This window comes from Peromyscus californicus, unplaced genomic scaffold, assembly GCF_007827085.1.
Source record: "Peromyscus californicus insignis strain IS unplaced genomic scaffold, ASM782708v3 Scaffold_1__1_contigs__length_55948999, whole genome shotgun sequence".
Lineage (NCBI taxonomy): Eukaryota > Metazoa > Chordata > Mammalia > Rodentia > Cricetidae > Peromyscus > Peromyscus californicus.
This window is the reverse complement of record NW_026294492.1, coordinates 54,898,391-54,916,747: the sequence shown is the minus strand read 5'-3', so window position 1 is coordinate 54,916,747 and position 18,357 is coordinate 54,898,391. Positions and strand designations below refer to the sequence as shown.

Sequence of the window (18,357 nt, the reverse complement as noted above, 5' to 3'; positions counted from 1 at the left end):
CGCCCCTCGCCTATCTGGGCATCGCCGAACACTGAGTCTTGGGGACCCCAGGCTATCCAATGTCTCACCTGTCACTCGGGTGCTCAGTTCCGGTCTGTGGATCCCCGTGGTCCTCAAGCCATGAGGTCTAGGTCCGTTTTTCTGTCACACATCTGTTTCCCCCATGCTGCTCTTCTGCAGGTTCATTGGGGTTCACGCTACACCCCAGATATCCAATGATGCCCCACACCTACTCAGAACTTGCACCCCAAACTGTTTGCGATGGTGCACACCGGCGTTTGGGAGATGAAATCAAGTGAATGAGGGTTCAAGGCCAACCTCGGCTACACAGACTTGTAGGACAGCTTGAGATGCAGGAGAACCCTTCCCAACCAACAGAAGTGTGGTGCGATGGCGCGGCCGCCAGGGTGCCCGCAGCCGAGCCAAGGACCCGTGGTCCATCCCTGGGTCCCACATGGTAAGAATGCCTACTCCTACAGGTTGTCCTTTGATGTCCAAAGCCTTGCTTTCCGCTTGCCCACTAACGAAATGAACGTAATGAAAATTTTGCCTTGCGTCCATAGAGGTCTGTTGTGGAATGACCCATCCCAGACAACCCTTTCCCTGCAATCAATGATCTTTCCTTTCTGCTGGTGCTGGGTTCCGACACGGGGTCGGTGCCGTTCCAAGAGTCCACGCTCCCAGGCCCTACCTGCTGCTCCTTGTGAAGCCTCACAGTCAAGCAAAGTCTGTCTTGGAGTTGGGCCCCTTACACTGATCTCTGGGACAGCAGCTCCCTTGTGTTCAGGGAAGGGGATTGACACAGAGATTCACGCAGTACCCCAGGCTTGCCTGCAAGTCACGATGTAGATAGACCAGGCTGGCCTCAAGCTCGGGTGTGTCACCACTCCACAATTTTTGTAATACTAAATCCCGTGTGTGTCTGTGTGTGTGTGTACGCACGCGCTCACACACCAGGAAAGGATATCAGATCTGAAGCTGTCCCACATGTGCACTGGGAACGGAACTCAAGTCTTCTGGAAAAACAGTGCTCGTTATTTAACTGTCTAGCCTCTCTCCAGCACCCTGGGTTTATTTTTCAAAAAGACTCGTCTGGTGAAACCCAGTGGTCACGTCTGGTGGACAGGGCATGCATGTCCTAGGTTTGCGCCCTTGCTTCCTGGAGCATTGGGTAGATACGGGGTCCTGGGATGGGGATGTGTGTTTAAGAGCTGGAACATGCGTGCAGGAAGCATCTGGGGAAAGGAGGGAGTTTCTAGCTGCCCACTGCCCAGGGAAAGTGTCCAGGTTACAGGGATTGGGAACCCGATGTCTCTCGTGGCGCTTAATCGAGGCTATCTATGGCTGCTGGCTATTGCGCAGATCTGAGGCCTAGAGTTTGGAGAATCACAAAAGGAATCACACTCGCATCCGCCAGACCCAGGTCCAAGAGTGACCACGACCCTCTAGCTGCCTTTAAGTCAAGCCAATGGTTTTCCTACCGTGTGCCCACCAACTTGCATTTTCTGTGAGCCTACATGGGGGGCGGGGGGAGTCTGGGGACCAAAAGCTCAGCGGGGGCTGGAACCTGCGTAGGTGCGGGGGCGGGGTGGTGACATCATGGCCGAGAGCGAGGCTGCGCGGACACAGCAGACGTCAGTGGAGCCCCCCCCCCCCCCGGCCGCCCGCGCACGCGCTCCTGCGTCAGCGGCGCGCGGGGGCGGAGGCCCGCAGGGAGGGAGACTGCGGAGAAGAGCGGGTCCATCTCCGGGCTTCGCGCGCCCTCTGCCGGCGCCGGGGTGCACGCCACTCGGTACGCTCAACGGTCTGCCTCCTCCCCTGTCTCGTGGCACGACCTCTCCAAGCACGCACCGCAGCCGGCACCACACATTTTATTTATGTATGTATTTATTTATATTCAGGTTCCCACTGTGTAGACCTGGATGGTGTTGGGCTCACGGAAGCCCCACTAGCCTCAGCCTCCGGAGAGCTCTGATAAACTACACCGGGCTTGTATTTGATTTTTTAAAACGTATTCTGGTTCACACCTTTGGAAGTGGGTTGTTACTGTGCGTCGTGGAACTCGGTGGTCCTCCTCCATCAGGAGTGCGTCACCACACCTGGCTGGTAGTCCAAATTTTAATCCTTCTCTCCCAGCACATTGCGGGTTTGCTTCTTTGGGGCCTCGAATGCATGCTAAGCGCCTCCACACTGTTCGGCACCTGTGCTCCAGCGGGCGTCCCTCCAGCGTGTCCGGCGGCCGAACAGCCTAACACCAGGGCGTCCTTTGCAGTGTGAAGGCGAAGAAAACTGCAATTCCCAGAATGACCCACACCGCCTGGGCTCCGCCCACTCCTGGGCGGTGCGGCCGGAGGCGGAGCGAAGGCAAACTATACCTCCCAGAATGCCCAGCGCGTTCTGCCTCGCGCGCGGCCTACCGGGAGTCGTAGTGCGCGCGTGCGTGCTTGGGGGGAACTGCGCCTCCCAGAAGGCTCCGCGCGCCGTCCTCCGCGCCCTCCCTCAAGGCCGCAGTGTGTCCGCTGTCCGCGCCGCCGCCGCCGCCGGGAGTCCGCCGTTGCCCTCGCCGCCATGCTGCCTGCCGCGCTGCTCCGCCGCCCGGGCCTGCGCCGCCTGGTGCTCCAGGCGCGCGCCTACGCCGAGGCCGCCGCCGCTCCGGCCCCCGCCGCCGGGCCCGGGCAGATGTCCTTCACCTTCGCCTCCCCGACGCAGGTGCGACTCCGCAGCCCCCGGGTCTCCAGGCCCGACTTGGCCCGGGTGGGGTGGTCACCTCTATTGGGCCCCAAGCTGCACCCCCACGGGGCCCGCACGGACCCCTTCCCCGGAGCCTGCGCCTTGACGCGGCCCCCCTGCACCCCAGGCCTGACCCTGCCCTCTGAAACCTCATGCCCCACGCCCGAGGCTTGCACCGGGAGGGACCTAAGACTCCACTCCGGACCCCGGTGACGCCAGGCGTGACGCCTGGACACGTGCCGCACGCCTCGGGATTGCAGGCCGTGGGGCCCGTGTGCACCCCCAGGCCTCATCCCAGGCTTAGGTAGTGTTCGCTGAACCCCAGGATCCACACAGACCACGGACCCATTCCCGCTGGGGTTCACACGGAGCCTAGCCCCTGCCCACGGGAGAGGCACCCGTGCCCAGACCCGGAGCCGTGCTCAGTGACTGGCCAGACCCAGGTCCTGCCACTGAAGGGTCGTCTGGCCTCGGAACAGAAGCTGGACCTGCTGGGGTCGCCTGGGACTGACCCGGGCTCCCTGTCCCAAAGGGGTCGCCTGAGCCCGAAACACGCTCTGTGCAGACCCCAGTCGGGGTCTTGCCAGCTTGCGCTTGGACTCACTGGGCTGCTGAGGCTGGCCTTACACTTCCCGTCCTCCTATGGCAACTTCCTGGGTAGGGGGAGGACAGCCTTGGGGTTCCTGGAAACCCCATCTCCAAGAGGCCAACCCCCGGCCGGATGCCACCCTCGTCCGCATTGCCCTCTGTTTCAGTCACATCTTCTCCACACTCCTTGGAAACGGGCACCCCGTTTCACGGGGAGCAGGCCGGGTCTGACGCTGGCACTAGGTGGCATCTGCGTCCCGCCAGCATTCCGTCTTCGCGGTACCCACCGTGTGGCACAGGGTGAAGCCCACCCCACTCGGTGCACTCTTGCAGGTGTTCTTTGATGGCGCCAACGTCCGGCAGGTGGATGTGCCGACGCTGACCGGAGCCTTTGGCATCCTGGCATCCCACGTGCCCACGCTGCAGGTCCTGCGGCCCGGGCTGGTAGTGGTCCATGCCGAAGACGGCACCACAACCAAGTACTTCGGTGAGTGTGGCCCAGGGTGCACGGGGGCTCGGATCCCACGGCGCATGGGGAAAGCAGACAGGCTGGCGCAGCCCACCCAGACCGAGGTGCAGTCATCGGGGGCACAGAGAGACCCGAACAGCCGACCTCACCGCAGCTGGCAAAGGAAGAGACGTACAAGTGACCGTTGAGGAACTAGCCCCCGCCAGCTTTGGTGTGGGAGGGCGCCAGTCTGAAGGACCTCTGTCCCAGGGTGGACTCCCTCCTCCCAGGTCGCTCCTTGATGGTGTCTCCGCTCATGCCTCAGTGTTTAGTGGTACTAAGGATGGATGGAGCCCAGGACTGTGGGAAGTCGCCACAGCCTCACTGGGGGTTCTGGGCGGGGCTCCACCTGACCACGCCCCCAGCCCCTCACTGGGGATTCTAGGCGGGGCTCCACCCTGACCACGCCCCCAGCCCCTCACTGGGGAGTCTAGGCGGGGCTCCACCTGACCACGCCCCCAGCCCCTCACTGGGGATTCTAGGCGGGGCTCCACCCTGACCACGCCCCCAGCCCCTCTCTGGGGATTCTGGGCGGGGCTCCACCTGACCACGCCCCCAGCCCCTCACTGGGGGTTCTGGGCGGGGCTCCACCTGACCACGCCCCCAGACCCTCACTGGGGGATTCTAGGCGGGGCTCCACCTGACCACGCCCCCAGCCCCTCACTGGGGGACTCTAGGCGGGGCTCCACCCTGACCACGCCCCCAGCCCCTCACTGGGGGATTATAGGTGGGGCTCCACCCTGACCACGCCCCCAGACCCTCACTGGGGATTCTAGGCGGGGCTCCACCCTGACCACGCCCCCAGCCCCTCACTGGGGATTCTAGGCGGGGCTCCACCCTGACCACGCCCCCAGCCCCTCACTGGGGATTCTGGGCGGGGCTCCACCTGACCACGCCCCCAGCCCCTCACTGGGGGACTCTAGGCGGGGCTCCACCCTGACCACACCCCCAGACCCTCACCTGGGGATTCTAGGCGGGGCTCCACCCTGACCACGCCCCCAGCCCCTCACTGGGGATTCTGGGCGGGGCTCCACCTGACCACGCCTCCAATCCATTTTACTTTACATGGTGTGTGGGCGAGTGTCAGAGTGGGCAAGGGGGTGAGGGTGGGAAGGGTGTGTGTGCACACACATGAAGGACATTGGTGTTCTCCTTAGTCAGCTGTCTTGATTCCTTCAGAGAGGGACTAAACCTGGAGCTTGCCTTCTGGCCAGGGTGGCTGGCCGGTGAGCCCTAGGTTCCGTCCTGCCTCTACTCCCAGCGTTAGGCTTACGGGCACCTTTTTGGCCATACCTGGCTCCCCCACGAGCTCACGTCCTTCTGCACGCAAGTGGGTGTTTCCTTCTTTCCTGCCTTGGGTTTTCAGGGCAGGGTCTCCTATAGCCCAGGCTGACTTTGAACCCCTGCTCCTCCCCTCCCAGTGCTGGGCTGACAGGCTTATGCCGGCACACCCAGTTTCTGCCATGCTGAGGATTGAACCCAGGGCCTTGTGCAGGCTGGGCAAGCGCACTGCCCAGGAAGCCTCAGCCCAGCCCCTCCTTCACACCCGGTTGCCTCCCCAGGGGCTGGGATGACGAGTGTGCTCACTGGACTAGAGGCGGTAGCACACTCCTGGGGAGGGTCTGCTCAGGCCTGGTCTCCCCCACAGTGAGCAGCGGCTCCGTCACTGTGAATGCGGACTCCTCAGTGCAGCTGCTGGCCGAGGAAGCTGTAACACTGGACATGCTGGACCTGGGGGTGAGCAGATGGGGAAACTGAGGCTCAGGGCGGGGGCAGGTGCTGCCCGAGAGGCCCCCAGCAGGAGCCTGGCCCTCACCACGGCCCACCCCTCTGCAGACAGCCCGGGCCAACCTGGAGAAGGCGCAGTCGGAACTGCCCGGTGCATCGGATGAGGCAGCACGGGCCGAGATCCAGATCCGCATTGAGGCCAATGAAGCCCTGGTGAAGGCCCTGGAGTAGGCGGTGCGTGTCTGTGGCCCACAGGGAAACTGAGGCAGCTCCGGCCGATGGAAACTGCCCTTGGTTGCTGCTGAAGTTGCCACCAGAGGGCAGCAGTGCAGCTGCTGCCTGAGTGTCCTGTGCTGCTGAGGCGGTCTCCCCAGGTCCCCAGGCCGCCCCCGGAGAGCCACCTGGACAGTCAGCCTGCCCGTCCTGCCTCCATTAAACACCAGGAACCACCCGAGTGTTCTGGTTTCTGACTGCGTAGCACAAAGCCAAGCCCCCCCCAGGGGTTCCTGAGTCCTGCCCCCCAGGGGCAACAGTGGGTGGGTATGTGTTAGCTGCTGCTGGGCTGCTGCCTGCCGGGGTGGGTGGGATGGGCGGGGGCTGAGGGCAGGGCAGGCGGTGGGTGTGGCCACAGCGGCTGGCCCGCTCAGCACCCTGACCACCAGCCGGGCCAGGCCCTCCCTTTGAGGCCCCTGCCCCACCCCACCGGCTCTGGGAAGAGGCAGGCACCACCTGCTCCCACGGAGGCCCCGCCCTGGGCACACCCCACCTGTGGGTGGCCCGAGCCTGGCTGGCTATCTTCCCAGTCCCTGGTGCGGTTGGCACCTCCTTAGGCATTTAGGCCCCTGGCTGGCCCCAGGTGGGGTGGGGTGGCCTGGGAGGGAGTGGCCCTGGCACCACCGCACCCCTTCTACACCCCCCACCCTGGGATGGCCAGGTCCTATCTGACTTGCCTCCTCTTCAGGGGCCTGAGGGGAGCACCAGTTGGGGGACCCAAGGAGGGTGAGCAGGGTCAGAGTCTGCCATCACTAGTCACCCAGACAGTGACCAGCAGGCCAGCTAGGGCCTGAGCACAGCCTGTCCCACAGCACCAGGGCCTGGTGTGGGTGACGCCCCATGGCCACATGAGCCTGATCTGGAAATGAGTGTGCTGGAGTTCTCCACATACTGGCAGCCTGGGGGTATTTCCAGGTCAGTCACAGGAGGGTCATGGTAGGTCCCCACCTAGCCCAGCTCAGGTGTGTGGGCCCCAGGGGTCATTGAGGTCATCATGCAGGGCCTGCCTAGGCCCCACCCCCTGTCCTCAGGCTGAGGGCCCAGATCCTAATTGGCCAGGCCACCAGGGGCCCTGTCAATTAAGACCAAAGACACAGGCTGGGCAGATGTCCACAGGAGCCCTGGCACCGCCTGGCTGGCCTGGCCTGTATACCTCGCAGTGTGAATCCTTCAGACCCTCCCTCCCCACTCCTAGGAGGTGTGAGCCAGGCCTCAGGCCAGGACGGCGTGTGCTGGCTGAGCTCTGTCCTGGGACAGCAAGTGGGTGGGATGGGACCTTCCGGGAGGGGAGGGCCTTCACACCTAGGGATTTATAAAGGACCACATAGAATAAGCACCAGGAAGCAGGAAGTCTGGTCGCCCTTCATTTATTACGCTGGCTTCAGTCTGTCCTGTCAGAGCCAGCCCACCTCACCTGTCACCAGCCACATCACATTCTTCCCTGTGACCCTGAGGCCAGCCCCACCTCTGACCTCCACACCCTACCACTCTGGATGGTAAAGGTCTCCTTACTTCCTGAACTAACTCATGTTCATCCCTCAGAGTCCCTGGGCCTCCAAGTGACCCCAGGGGACTGGGAGTGTTGGGGCACACCTCCCTGCTTGGGGCCCAGCATGCCTGTCCACAGTGACAGCAGGAAGGAGTCCTCGGAAGGACCTGGCCTGGGAGGGGCGCCCAGGGGGAGGGTGGTGGAGCTCAGGCCAGATAAAGGGAAGGACCGATGAGTGGACAGGAGGTGGCAGAGCAGGGTCCAGCCCCCGCTCAAAATCACCTTCAGGAAGCCCCCTGCCCGGGCCACTCAAGCGACAATTTGGCCAGAGGGCTGTTTTCCTGGTCCACATGGTGGGTGAATGTCCACTCCAAAGGCGGGGGCCAGTGTCCTCACGCATTCCTAGGGTGATGGGGTGCAGAACGCCCTGGAGGAGGCTCTCCTTTTGGCATCTGGCTACCTTGGCACGTGCCGCCAAGGCCTAGGAGCTGAGCCGATTCGGGACTCATGCAGGAGGTTGAACCAACTCCCACAGGTTAAACCCTGACCTCCACATGCGTGCGCCATGCCGCAGCACAGGGCGCGTCAGGGACTGGCCTACTCATGGAGGTCACACAGGTGACTGGCCTGGGCAAGCCAGGGGTGGGTGAGTCGTCACGGAAATGGCCTCTGAGGTCACCGTTAAAGGATGCGGAGGACAGGCCATCAGGCAGCTGTCCAGGACACCCCACCGCCTGGCAGGTGACACTGCCCTGTTTTCCTGGACCCAGGCTGCTGACTCAGGAACCCCTTCCCGTCCCGCCCCCCTTCCCCACGCGGGCGCCCCCAGGCGGAAGCACCAGGCCAGCAGGAAAGGGGGCGGGGCAGGGAAGCTGACCAGCCCCCCATGCTAATGTGGGGTGTCCCCCAGTACTTGGGAAGCCAGGAGTTATTGCAGCCGGTAGCACCGGCGAGGCACTGCCCTGTGGGTGCTGTGGAGCTCTAGGGCCGGGTGTCCCGGCCCCAGGCCAGCAGTCAGGGGGGGCAGATGCGTCACCATCGCCCGCCCCCCCCCCCGCCCCTTGCCCGCCCAAACTCCACCCCAGGGAAGGCGGCGCGGATAAAGGCTCAGGGGCCGCCCGCCTGTCCCCAGACCGGCACGGCCACCTCTCACCACGACCTGCACGCAGGTCATCTGGAGCAGTGGTGACCCAGGACCTGCGGCTCCGGGTGAGTAGGGGCGGGGCCGCACGCGGACGGCGCAGAGGGGTCTCCACGCGCCGTGGACTCCTCAGGCTGCCCGACTCTTTGTTCTCTGAACCGTCGACACTCGAGGCGCCTTGGGACAGGGAGCCCCCCAGCTTGTGGGGTGGGAGGGACCGCGCGCGCAATGGGCACCGCCCTGGCGGGACCGCAGCCCACGCCCCCCCCACTCCCCCTTTGCAACCAGTGACCTTGAACTAGTTGCAGATCCAGACTCAGTTTCCCTGTATGTGCGGTCCTAAGTCTCCTCCGCATGTTGAATCTAAAGATTCTCAGCGGGGCCTCCCCACCTGCAGACCCCCAAGTCTCTGCGCCCTCTCCCCAGCCACGACGCACGGCACCCCCTCCCCCGGGACTCGGGCAGCGCTCCCGGGCGGGGACTGCAGAGGGCGCGCCGGGGCTGCTGACTCACCGCTGCCCGGAGCGGGGCGCGCGCGGGCGCAGCCGGGGACGCCGCGTCACGTCACGGCTTGGGCGGGCGCACCTCGGGACACGGGCCGACCCGGGGTGGGGGGGCGCAGGAAAAACCGGGGACGATGGGTTAGGCCGGGACGCGCAGTGGCACAGGCTCAGCAGGGACGGGTCTAGTCGGAGCCACGTCACCGAGCCGCAGGTCCCCGCCCAGGCTCCCCGGCGCCCTTGCCCACACCCACCCACCCACCCACGGGGGCGGAGGGCCGCTCCGTCCGAGTCCGGCCCGCGACCCTTGGCCACGAGGCTGCGGGCTCAGGCTGCAGCTTCCGCAGGCAGCTGCTTCCCGGACAGAGCCAGCGGGGAGGCCCCACGATTTCCTGTTCCTCCCTTAGTCGGGAACAATGGCCGGCCCTGGCCTCTTCCCCAACGCTCCCCCTGGAGCAGGGGAGGGGCTGCGCTCGCGCGGAGGGTAGTGGCGGGGGGAAGGTGCTAGATCCTCCAGCCGGGGTCTGCTCCCCGCCCCTCCCGCCCGCCCTTTGTTGGCATCTCGGGGCCTTATGAATGGCTCTGGGCGCGGGTGGGGGGCGCGGGGGCGGGTCGGGAGCCGCATCAGCCCAACCCCCTACGTGTCTCCATTGGACGCAGAAGGGCCGGGGCGGGGCACGCGGGCGGGCCTCGCTGCCACGTGGGGTAGCCCTGCGGCGACTCCCATTGGTCCGGGGTCGCGGCGGACTGGGCGGTCTGTGTGTGTTTATTGGCCGCCGCCGGGCCGGCGGAGTAAGTAGTGAATGGGAGGGGGCGGTGGCCCCGCCCATCGGAACGTTGATACATGATAACTTTTTTTTCTTCGTACTTTCACCCCCAGATCCTGCGAGCGGCGGCTGCGGCTGTTGCTAAGGGAAGAGACGCGCGGGGTAGCACGACCCGAGAGGCATCCAGGCACCGTGCGGACCGGGATAGCTCGCCCCCCTGCCGTAGGACCCCCCCCCCTGCGCCGTGCCCAGGTCGCCGTCCTCCGCCCTTGAAGACACCGGATCGCAGACCCCACCCCGGGGCGCAACCCAGGGGTCCCACGCGACCCCGGCGCACCACTCGGATTCTCGCCTGCTCGCCTGCTCGCGTTGGGACCTTCCCCAAGGGGCGCACGCACCGCTCCCGTCCCTGAGCGCCCGCGGAGCGGAGGAGGACCTGGTTTCGGCGGGCGAGTCCCGGCGAGGATTGGAGGCGACCCGCGGACCCCAGGCCCCCTGCGCTCGCCGGGGATGGAGCCGCAGCCCGGCGGCGCCCGGAGCTGCCGGCGCGGGGCCCCCGGCGGCGCCTGCGAGCTGAGCACGGCCACGGAGTCGGCCGCACCCATGACCCTGGCGATCCACAGCACCACGGGGACTCGCTACGACCTGTCGGTGCCCCACGACGAGACCGTGGAAGGGCTGCGCAAAAGGCTGTCCCAACGCCTCAAAGTGCCCAAGGAGCGCCTGGCCCTGCTGCACAAAGACACGTAGGTAGCGCGCCGCCCCCGCCTGCGCGCCCCCTGGCACCAGGCCGCCCCCTCGGGCCCGGGCCCCGGGCGGGAACAAAGAGCGCGCCGCGCGGGGAAGCCAGGGGCAGCCAGACGGGGGGCGGGGGCGCGCCGCGCGCTCTCGGGCGCCCTCTGCTCGGCCTCCCTTGCCCGGGCCCCCTCCCCCGCCAGGGTCTGCACAAAGGCAGGAGCGCCCTGCGGGGCCCCGGGATGCACGGGAACCACGGGGGTGGCGCGGCAGACGTGGGCCCCCGGGGTGGCACGGGGAGGGGTCCGGTCTCGGCGCGCCGGGGGGGGGGAAGCGCAGCCGCCCCCTCTCGTGCCCGCGGTCTCGCCGCTTCCGCATCTGCTCGGCGGCCCCCTCTGCGTCTGGCTGTCTCCCCATCCCTTACGTCTCTCTGCCCCCCTTTGTTCTCGCTTCCCCACACCTCCCCCCAACCTGGTATTTAAATCGCCTCCGGGCCAGGGAGTCTCCCCTCCCCTCACCCCCTCGCGGGCCTCCGGGGACACGCAGTGTCCGTCCCCAGCGGAGGGGCCCCGGTGGGGGAGGGGCGGGAGGGGGAGGGTCTCCTTTGTTCGAGCGGCGGCCTGCGCCGGGGAGGGAGGAGGGGAGCCCGGGTCGGCGGAGCCCCCGAAGGCCTCTTTCTGAAAGGGCCGGAGCCCCGCGGCGCCCACAGAGACGAGCTGGGGCAGGAATCGGGGAGTTGTAGGCAGGAGCTGGCCCGGAGGGGGACGCGGGGGAGGGTGGCGCGGAGCCCACGGGGGCTCAGGTGATGGGGAAGTGCTTTAACCTGGAGTTAAGTCACCTGGCGGGGGGGGGCTCCCCACGGCGCCCGGGGCCGGGGAGGGTAGGGGTGGGAGCGCGCCCCGCCGCCCCCCCCCCCTGCGCACGCACAGCCCTCCTCCGCGGCCTCCGCTTCCGCGTCTCTTGTGTCGTCTCCCGTCTCAGCCTCTTCCTTCCTACCCCCAGCCGGCTCAGTTCGGGGAAGCTGCAGGAGTTCGGCGTGGGGGATGGGAGCAAGTTGACGCTCGTGCCCACGGTGGAAGCTGGCCTCATGGTAAATCTGAGGGACGCTACCCCGGAGGCTCCCACCTCCCGGCCACCTCACTCCATGAATGCACCGTCCTGCCCCTCGCGGCCCTCCCGCCCACCCCTGCACAGGCCCCCCACCCCGAGCCGAGCCCACACTGAAGGCGCTCTCCCGTCCCTCTCTTTGTAGTCCCAGGCCTCGAGGCCCGAGCAGTCTGTTATGCAAGCTCTGGAAAGTTTGACCGAGACTCAGGTAAGCACCCACAACCGTCCCCCCAACCCAGGGGGGCTGCAGGCAGTGGCCACGCCTAGGGACACCCTCAGAGAGACTCCGATTGTTGGTGATTCCCTGGCGGCCTGTGGGGGAGGGGATGCAAGCCCCGCCTTGGTGCCAGCTTGGCCTGGTCACCCCGCTTCCTCTTCCTCCCTGCCTCCCCCAGCACCTGACCACCTGACCTTGAGAAGTTTTCTCTCCCACGGTGGCTGCCATGGGGTGGGGGGAAGGGCCGATCCTCCGACCGGCCCTGACTGGGTGACCTTGGCCTGGGCTCAGCCGAAACTTGTGCCCTCCACGGCCCAGCCCGCTGCCCCTGTAGACTACCCCCCAAAAGACAAAACTCATCTGTGCCTTTGAGGAAGCGGGGTGCAAAGCTCAACGCGGCCGATGAGGAGGGGGGGGGTCATGCTATCTCCCCCTCCCCCATCTCTGGCCTTTGTTCTCTGCCCCAGCAGGGGGAGGGGCAGGCAGGGGCACCCAGCCCTGGGCCCGGGAGGCCCAGACAGGATGTTAAGAAAATATTTAGTAAGCAGCCAGGCGGAGGCTGGGCCTGGCTCTGAGGAGGGTTCCCGGTTTTGATGAGGCTTTCTTCCCCTCCTCTCCTGGCCACAGCAGGGCCCTTTCTCTCTCTCTCTCTCTCTCCCCCCCACCTCCCCTCTCTCCAGTCACAGCCCCTAGCTCTAAGCACAGCAGCACAGGGGTCTGTAGTTTGTCCCCGGGAGCCCTGGTGAGGGGGCGTAGGCAGGACTGCTGGACCTCCCCCGCCTGGACCAGGATGCAGGCGGCCTGCCCATCCCAGGCCCTCGCTCTGTAGATTGCAGACATGTAGCGTCCTGCCTCCTGGTGTGAGGGCACCAGGGCTCCAAAGCTGGGTGGTCCTGCCTCCGGGGGAACAAGGAGTTCCTGGGAGCCAGAGGTGGGGGCCGAGTCTGCAGGCTTGCGCTCTGGCCTGTGGGGGTGTGCCTGGCTAGAGGGAGTTGGAAGTGGGTGCTGGGTGGAGCCCTGAGGTCACCACAGTGGATTTCTCTCCTGGCCTCCCATTTGCCCTCCCCACGGGAGGAAGGGGTGATCCCGGCTGCCCAGGAAGCCACTTCAGGCCCTTACCTATAAAGGGCGTAAGAAGGCAGGGAGGAGGGAGTTCAGGGTGGGGGCCGCTTTCCTGCCTACTCACCCCTCCATCCCCTCCCCATGGGGCCCCAAGCGGGGAAGGTTACTCCAGCCCTCTGCCAGCAGAGCCAGGGGAGGGAGTTGTGCGAGGCGGTCTGGTGTGAGTCATAGGTCCATGTCACTTCTCAGAAACCTCCCCCCACACACACCCTGGCCTCTGGGGAGAGCAAGGCTGATGGCCTGGGCCCCAGAGGTGGGAGAGGAGGTGCCCAGTGCATCCAGGGGTCAGGTAGGCCCAGAAACCAGCCCCCACAGTGTCGGGGGAGGGGAGGGCTGCCAGGTCCGATTGTTCCTGCTTACCAGGGCATATGGAGGCCCTTGGGGACAGGCCTCCAGGCTCCCCCCCCCACACACACACACACAGCCCAGGACATATAAATATTTATCTTGGGAAAGCAAAGGCTAACCCTGAGGAGTTCCTTCAGGATTCAGCCTGCCTCTTGGGAGGCTTAGCTGAGAAAGGGAACTTGACAAGGTTCCTCTTCTGCTGAATTCATAGGCAGGCAGAGTCTGGGGTCTGGGGAGAGGGAGAGGGAGAGGGAGGGCAGCGACCACCCACTGGGCCCCGCCCTATCTGGTCTCAGTTTCCCCTTTAAAGGACCCAGAGCCAGAGGCCCCAATCTGACCCCCCTCTGTCGCCCCCACAGCCCCCAGCGACACCCGGGCCAGGCCGGGCTGCCGGAGGAGGCTTCCGGAAATACAGATTGATTTTATTTAAGCGTCCGTGGCACCGACAGGGACCCCAGAGCCCAGAGAGGGGCGGCGAGAGGCCCCAGGTCACACACTGCGGGGAGAGCTGGGCTGGGTTGGGCTGGGGGCATCAGGGACGAGAACCCCCTCAACTGATGAGTCTCCCTGCCTCTCTCTCTAGGTCAGTGACTTCTTGTCAGGCCGCTCGCCCTTGACTCTGGCCCTGCGAGTTGGGGATCACATGATGTTTGTACAGTTGCAACTGGCCGCCCAGCACGCCCCGCTCCAGCACCGCCATGTGCTCGCTGCCGCCGCCGCTGCCGCCGCCGCCGCCCAGGGAGATGCCGGTGTAACTACCCCAGTGTCCTCACCCTGTCGGCCGGTGTCCAGTGCCGCCCGCGTCCCCCCGGTATCCAGCAGCCCTTCACCCGTGTCTCCCTCACCTGTCACCGCTGGCTCCTTCAGATCCCACGCAGCCTCCACAACCTGTCCTGAGGTGAGGACGGAAATACTTAATCTTTGGACCCAGGGGAGGATTTTGAGGGCTCCAGCTGTAGGCTTTGTATCAAACGCTCTTCCCTGACCCTGAGCCCCGGGGCATTACATCTGGAACACCGGACTGATGGGTGGACCCTGATGCTGCCCTAGAGGTTATGGAAACCTGGGCTGCGGAGTGGACCCATCACAACCGTACCTGTTTGCCAATCTCCCAACAGCAGATGGACTGCTCCCCACCAGCTACCAGCGATACCACGTCGACCCCAGGCAGCAGCCCCACCCCGCGCTCCCGCAAACCCGGTGCCGTCATTGAGAGCTTCGTGAATCACGCTCCCGGGGTCTTCTCAGGGACCTTCTCTGGTAGGTGTCACCTCACTCACACGGGTGATCTTGAGGTCTCGTGTACTGGCTGTGCTCATGAAATGTCTTCCCCAGGAATCTGGGGCATGCCCCTGTGTGACCCCAGACTTGTAGGGCATGTCATCCGTAGTTAACGTGTGCTTACTGTGACATTGGGGATAGCGCCGAGGCCACTGCTGCTGAGCCACACCCCCCCCCCCCAGTGAGGCATTCTCTGCAGAGGCTCTACCCCAAGTCCTGCCCAAGTCTACTCTGTTTTTTTTATTCCACAATGGGGTCTTCCTGAGTTCCCCCAGGCTGGCTTAGAGTTAAGGCCTCAGCCTCCTGCGTAGCTGGGGTAACCGATGGTATGCCCCCAGGCCTGGGCACTGCAGAGTACCCAGTCTGCAAACTGCCCGGTCTGCCTTCTCTCGTGGCCGCACTACAACCATGTGGACGACCTTGGGGCTCACGATCCTTTCCACTTGCAGGCACACTGCACCCCAACTGCCAGGACAGTAGTGGGCGGCCGCGGCGGGACATTGGCACCATTCTGCAGATACTCAATGACCTCCTAAGTGCCACGCGGCATTACCAGGGCATGCCACCCTCGCTGACCCAGCTCCGCTGCCACGCCCAGTGCTCACCTGCCTCACCAGCCCCCGACCTCACCCCCAAAACTACCTCCTGTGAGAAGCTGGCAGCCACCTCCCCCACCTCCCTGCTCCAGGGCCAGAGCCAGATCCGAGTGTGCAGACCCCCTGGTGAGTGGTTCTGTCACCACCCATCCTCCAGTTTCTCAAGGCCGCCTCTGTGTGCCGGTTTGTGAGGGCACCCCCCGGAGCTGGCAGCTGCTGTCCCCCCCAGACCTGCCCCCCAGCTGGGAGAAAAGGAGGCGACTATAACTTCATAGAGTGCCCTTGTGAGCTGCAGGGGGGCTGCAGTTCCACTTCCTTCTGCCCTCCCTAGACTCCTCTCCAGATGGCCTTTGGCACTTTCATGAATGGCTGAATCAGTTCTAGCCCTCCAGACGCAGCCAGATGTGCCCACCCCCACCCAGGCTGTGGGATGATGGTGGCCACTGCCTTACCTAGATCACCTGCTTCCACAGCCATGTTCACAAACGTGGGAAACTGAGGCAGAAGCTTTTTTTTACCACTTGTGGTTCTGAAACAGACTCTTGGTTTTTGTTTTTTGGGTTTTTTTTCCTTTCTTTTTTCTTCTTTTGGTTTTGGTTTTTGTATAAGGCCGCCAGTGTGCCCAGCCATGCATTGGTCAAATGCCTAGGTGTTTTTTTTTTTTTTGTTTTTTGTGGAGTTTTTTTTTTTTCTTTCTTTTTTTTTTTAAAGACAGTCTACCATGTAGCCCTGGCTGTCCTGGAACTTAGCATGTGTAGACCAGGCTAGTCCCGATCCTCCTGCCTCTGCCATGCTGGGATTAAAGGCATGAGCCACCAAGCCCAGCTTGCTTCCTGCATTTCTTAAGTGGCTGACTGTCTCTGCCCTTCGATGGCCAAACCCCTGTCCAGTACTTACTCAGCCTGCAGCCCTGCCTCCCTCCCTGCTCCCATAACTGTAGAGGAGTGAGACTGGGCTTCCTTGTGCCTTTCAAGATCCTAGCTGACCGTGATCGGTGGGCCAGCCTCCGCACTCACGGGTGCCTGTCTGCCTTTGCAGGAGACCGCCTGCGACAGACAGAGAACCGCGCCACACGCTGTAAAGTGGAACGTCTCCAGCTCCTGCTGCAGCAGAAGCGCCTCCGAAGGAAGGCCCGGCGGGACGCCCGGGGTCCCTACCACTGGACCCCCAGCCGCAAAGCTGGCCGCAGCGACAGCAGCAGCAGTGCGGGTGGAGGTAGCCCCGGCGAGGCTGGAGGCTTGGGCCTCGACTTCGAGGACTCCGTCTGGAAGCCTGAAGTCAACCCGGACATCCAGTCCGAGTTCGTGATGGCTTAAAGGATCCAGCCCCTTGGGTCTGTCACATCCCCACTCCAGACACGGGCAGGTGGGGCACCACAGCCTGGACGCTGAGCAGCCCAGCTCTGGGGGGCAGGAGGTCACCTCCATCGCCACTCACCAGCCTTTCTGATTCTTTTTTAGCTCTTCCCCAATTGTCTGCCCTGCATCCCTGGTCACATGCCCATCTCTTTCCTCCCTCACTGTGGTCGGTTCTGGTGGCCTCTGCACCAGGGCCCTTCCCTCCCACCTTCTCCAGCTCCAAATATGTAGCAGTCTGTTCCCAGATGGCCCAGACGGAGGAAGCCACCCACCCCCAGCCCTTCCGTTCTGCCTAGCTCTCCCCACCCCACCCCCCTTCATAACCCGATTCAGGTTTTTAACTCAAAATGTAGATTCTCCAAGAAGCACTTTACAGATGAGGGCTGGGGACCCCGAGATGAGTATCCACCACCCCACCCCCACCCTCATCTGCAGACTTGGCCTCCATTCCAGGAGGCCAGCTGGATCCCCCACCCCTCCCACCCTGAGAAGCTAATTGATGAGGCTCACAGGGGATACCTTTGTCCACAATGCCCACTTAACTCACAGCCTTCCTCCTGCCTCAGTCTCTCAAGTGCTACAACAACAGGCCTTTGCCACTGCCTGGCTGGCCCTGCTCTTGCCACAGAAAGCTAGTTAGGTGGAGAATGCTGAGGCTGGGGGTTGGTCAGGTGGAGATACTCCTCTTCCTCACAGGAAAGGACAGGCCTCTGGCCACCTTGTATGGACACCAGGCCACTCTCCCCTCCCTCCCTCCCTCCACACCCACTGATTTCCCTAACCTTCCTTCCCGACGGAGCTTGGGGACTATTTATAGACTTCACTTTTCTGACTGAGCCAGTAGTGGTTGATAGATAGTCTGGGGGGGGACTGGGGTAGATGGTAGGAGGGGGGCCAGAGAGACACCCCTGTACCTCTTCTCCCCGAGCCCAACTTGAGGTGCGACCTCACCTGCAGCCAGGGTGGGGAGTGGGGTGCTGAGCTGTGACTGCATTAACCCCGCCCTGGGGAGGGCAAGCTGCTGGTCCACATTGGCCTCAATGATCCATGGGTGACAGCCCTCCCCTCAAGTCGGGGCCCCTTCAACAAGGGTGGATCTGTGGGTTTGATTTTTCTCCAGATGTTTAAATTTCGTGCTAATGGGATGTGCCTACCCCCAAGGCTGTCACTTGTCTGGGCCCCACCTGTCCGAACTCCTTGTTAGTCTGTGGACCCCAGGCGTGCGCCCCCCCCCCCCCACTGTGTTTACCCTTAATGGTTTGGGATGTGAACAAGTGTTGACTGTAGCTGTAAAGTTTTTTTGTGGTGGGTGGGTGGGGAGGGGACTGATCCCTGAGGGTAGAGGCCAAGAATTTGGTTTTTGGTTTTTTTGTTGTTTTTTTTTTCAATCTTTTTTTCCAAAAAGGAAAGGGAGGGGGTGAGTGGGTGCATTTTTTTAAACTGTCTTGGATACCTATTTAAATGTGTGTGTTTTTTTGGGTTTTTTATTTTTTTTTAACTGCCTGTGATGTGTCCCCTGGGCTGAGGTTGGGTACCTCAGGTAGCCCACCCATAGTTCCCTCCTGCTGACGGACTTTCCCCAGATAGCATTAGCCACCCTTGGGGAGAGACCCCGGCTGTGGGGGATCCACCTCGCCCAAGTCTCCTTTTATTGAAATGAAATTTGAGGGGAGGGGGAGAAACCTTTCGCGAGCACCTAATTTCAAATAAACGAAATGAGTCGTGAGCTTCAGCGTCACTTGCTCCTTCAGGGTTCCCGGCTCCTGGTTCTGGGAGTGAAGCAAGCGCCCTGTTTTCCTCAAATGGTTTCCCGTGTCCCTTCCCCAGCTTGGGGCTGGCAGGAAGCTGCCTAGGGTGGAGGGAGGGAGG

General features: G+C 63.6%; 2 protein-coding genes across 6 annotated transcripts; both read left to right on the top strand.

The window, feature by feature from the left end:
- The first annotated feature begins 2,553 nt into the window (after nucleotides 1-2,553).
- Nucleotides 2,554-6,005, top strand: Atp5f1d (ATP synthase F1 subunit delta). The gene is made up of 4 exons (XM_052747239.1): nucleotides 2,554-2,709; nucleotides 3,652-3,805; nucleotides 5,475-5,563; nucleotides 5,663-6,005. The coding sequence occupies exons 1-4, from the start codon at nucleotides 2,569-2,571 to the stop codon at nucleotides 5,783-5,785; spliced, it is 507 nt and encodes a 168-aa protein (XP_052603199.1). The 5' UTR covers nucleotides 2,554-2,568; the 3' UTR covers nucleotides 5,786-6,005.
- Nucleotides 6,006-8,409: 2,404 nt separating this feature from the next.
- Nucleotides 8,410-18,214, top strand: Midn (midnolin). 5 transcript variants are annotated; one of them, XM_052747206.1, is made up of 9 exons: nucleotides 8,410-8,525; nucleotides 9,838-10,470; nucleotides 11,462-11,549; nucleotides 11,712-11,774; nucleotides 13,613-13,741; nucleotides 13,837-14,151; nucleotides 14,372-14,513; nucleotides 14,984-15,256; nucleotides 16,169-18,214. In XM_052747206.1, exons 2-9 carry the CDS (start codon nucleotides 10,235-10,237, stop codon nucleotides 16,444-16,446), a joined length of 1,524 nt encoding a protein of 507 aa, XP_052603166.1. In that variant the 5' UTR covers nucleotides 8,410-8,525; nucleotides 9,838-10,234; the 3' UTR covers nucleotides 16,447-18,214. The 5 variants fall into 5 exon arrangements, with proteins under 5 accessions (XP_052603166.1, XP_052603170.1, XP_052603169.1 ...); XM_052747208.1 differs by having other exon boundaries at nucleotides 8,413-8,525; nucleotides 14,375-14,513; XM_052747207.1 differs by lacking the exon at nucleotides 8,410-8,525 and adding an exon at nucleotides 9,646-9,749.
- The last annotated feature ends 143 nt before the right edge of the window (nucleotides 18,215-18,357 follow it).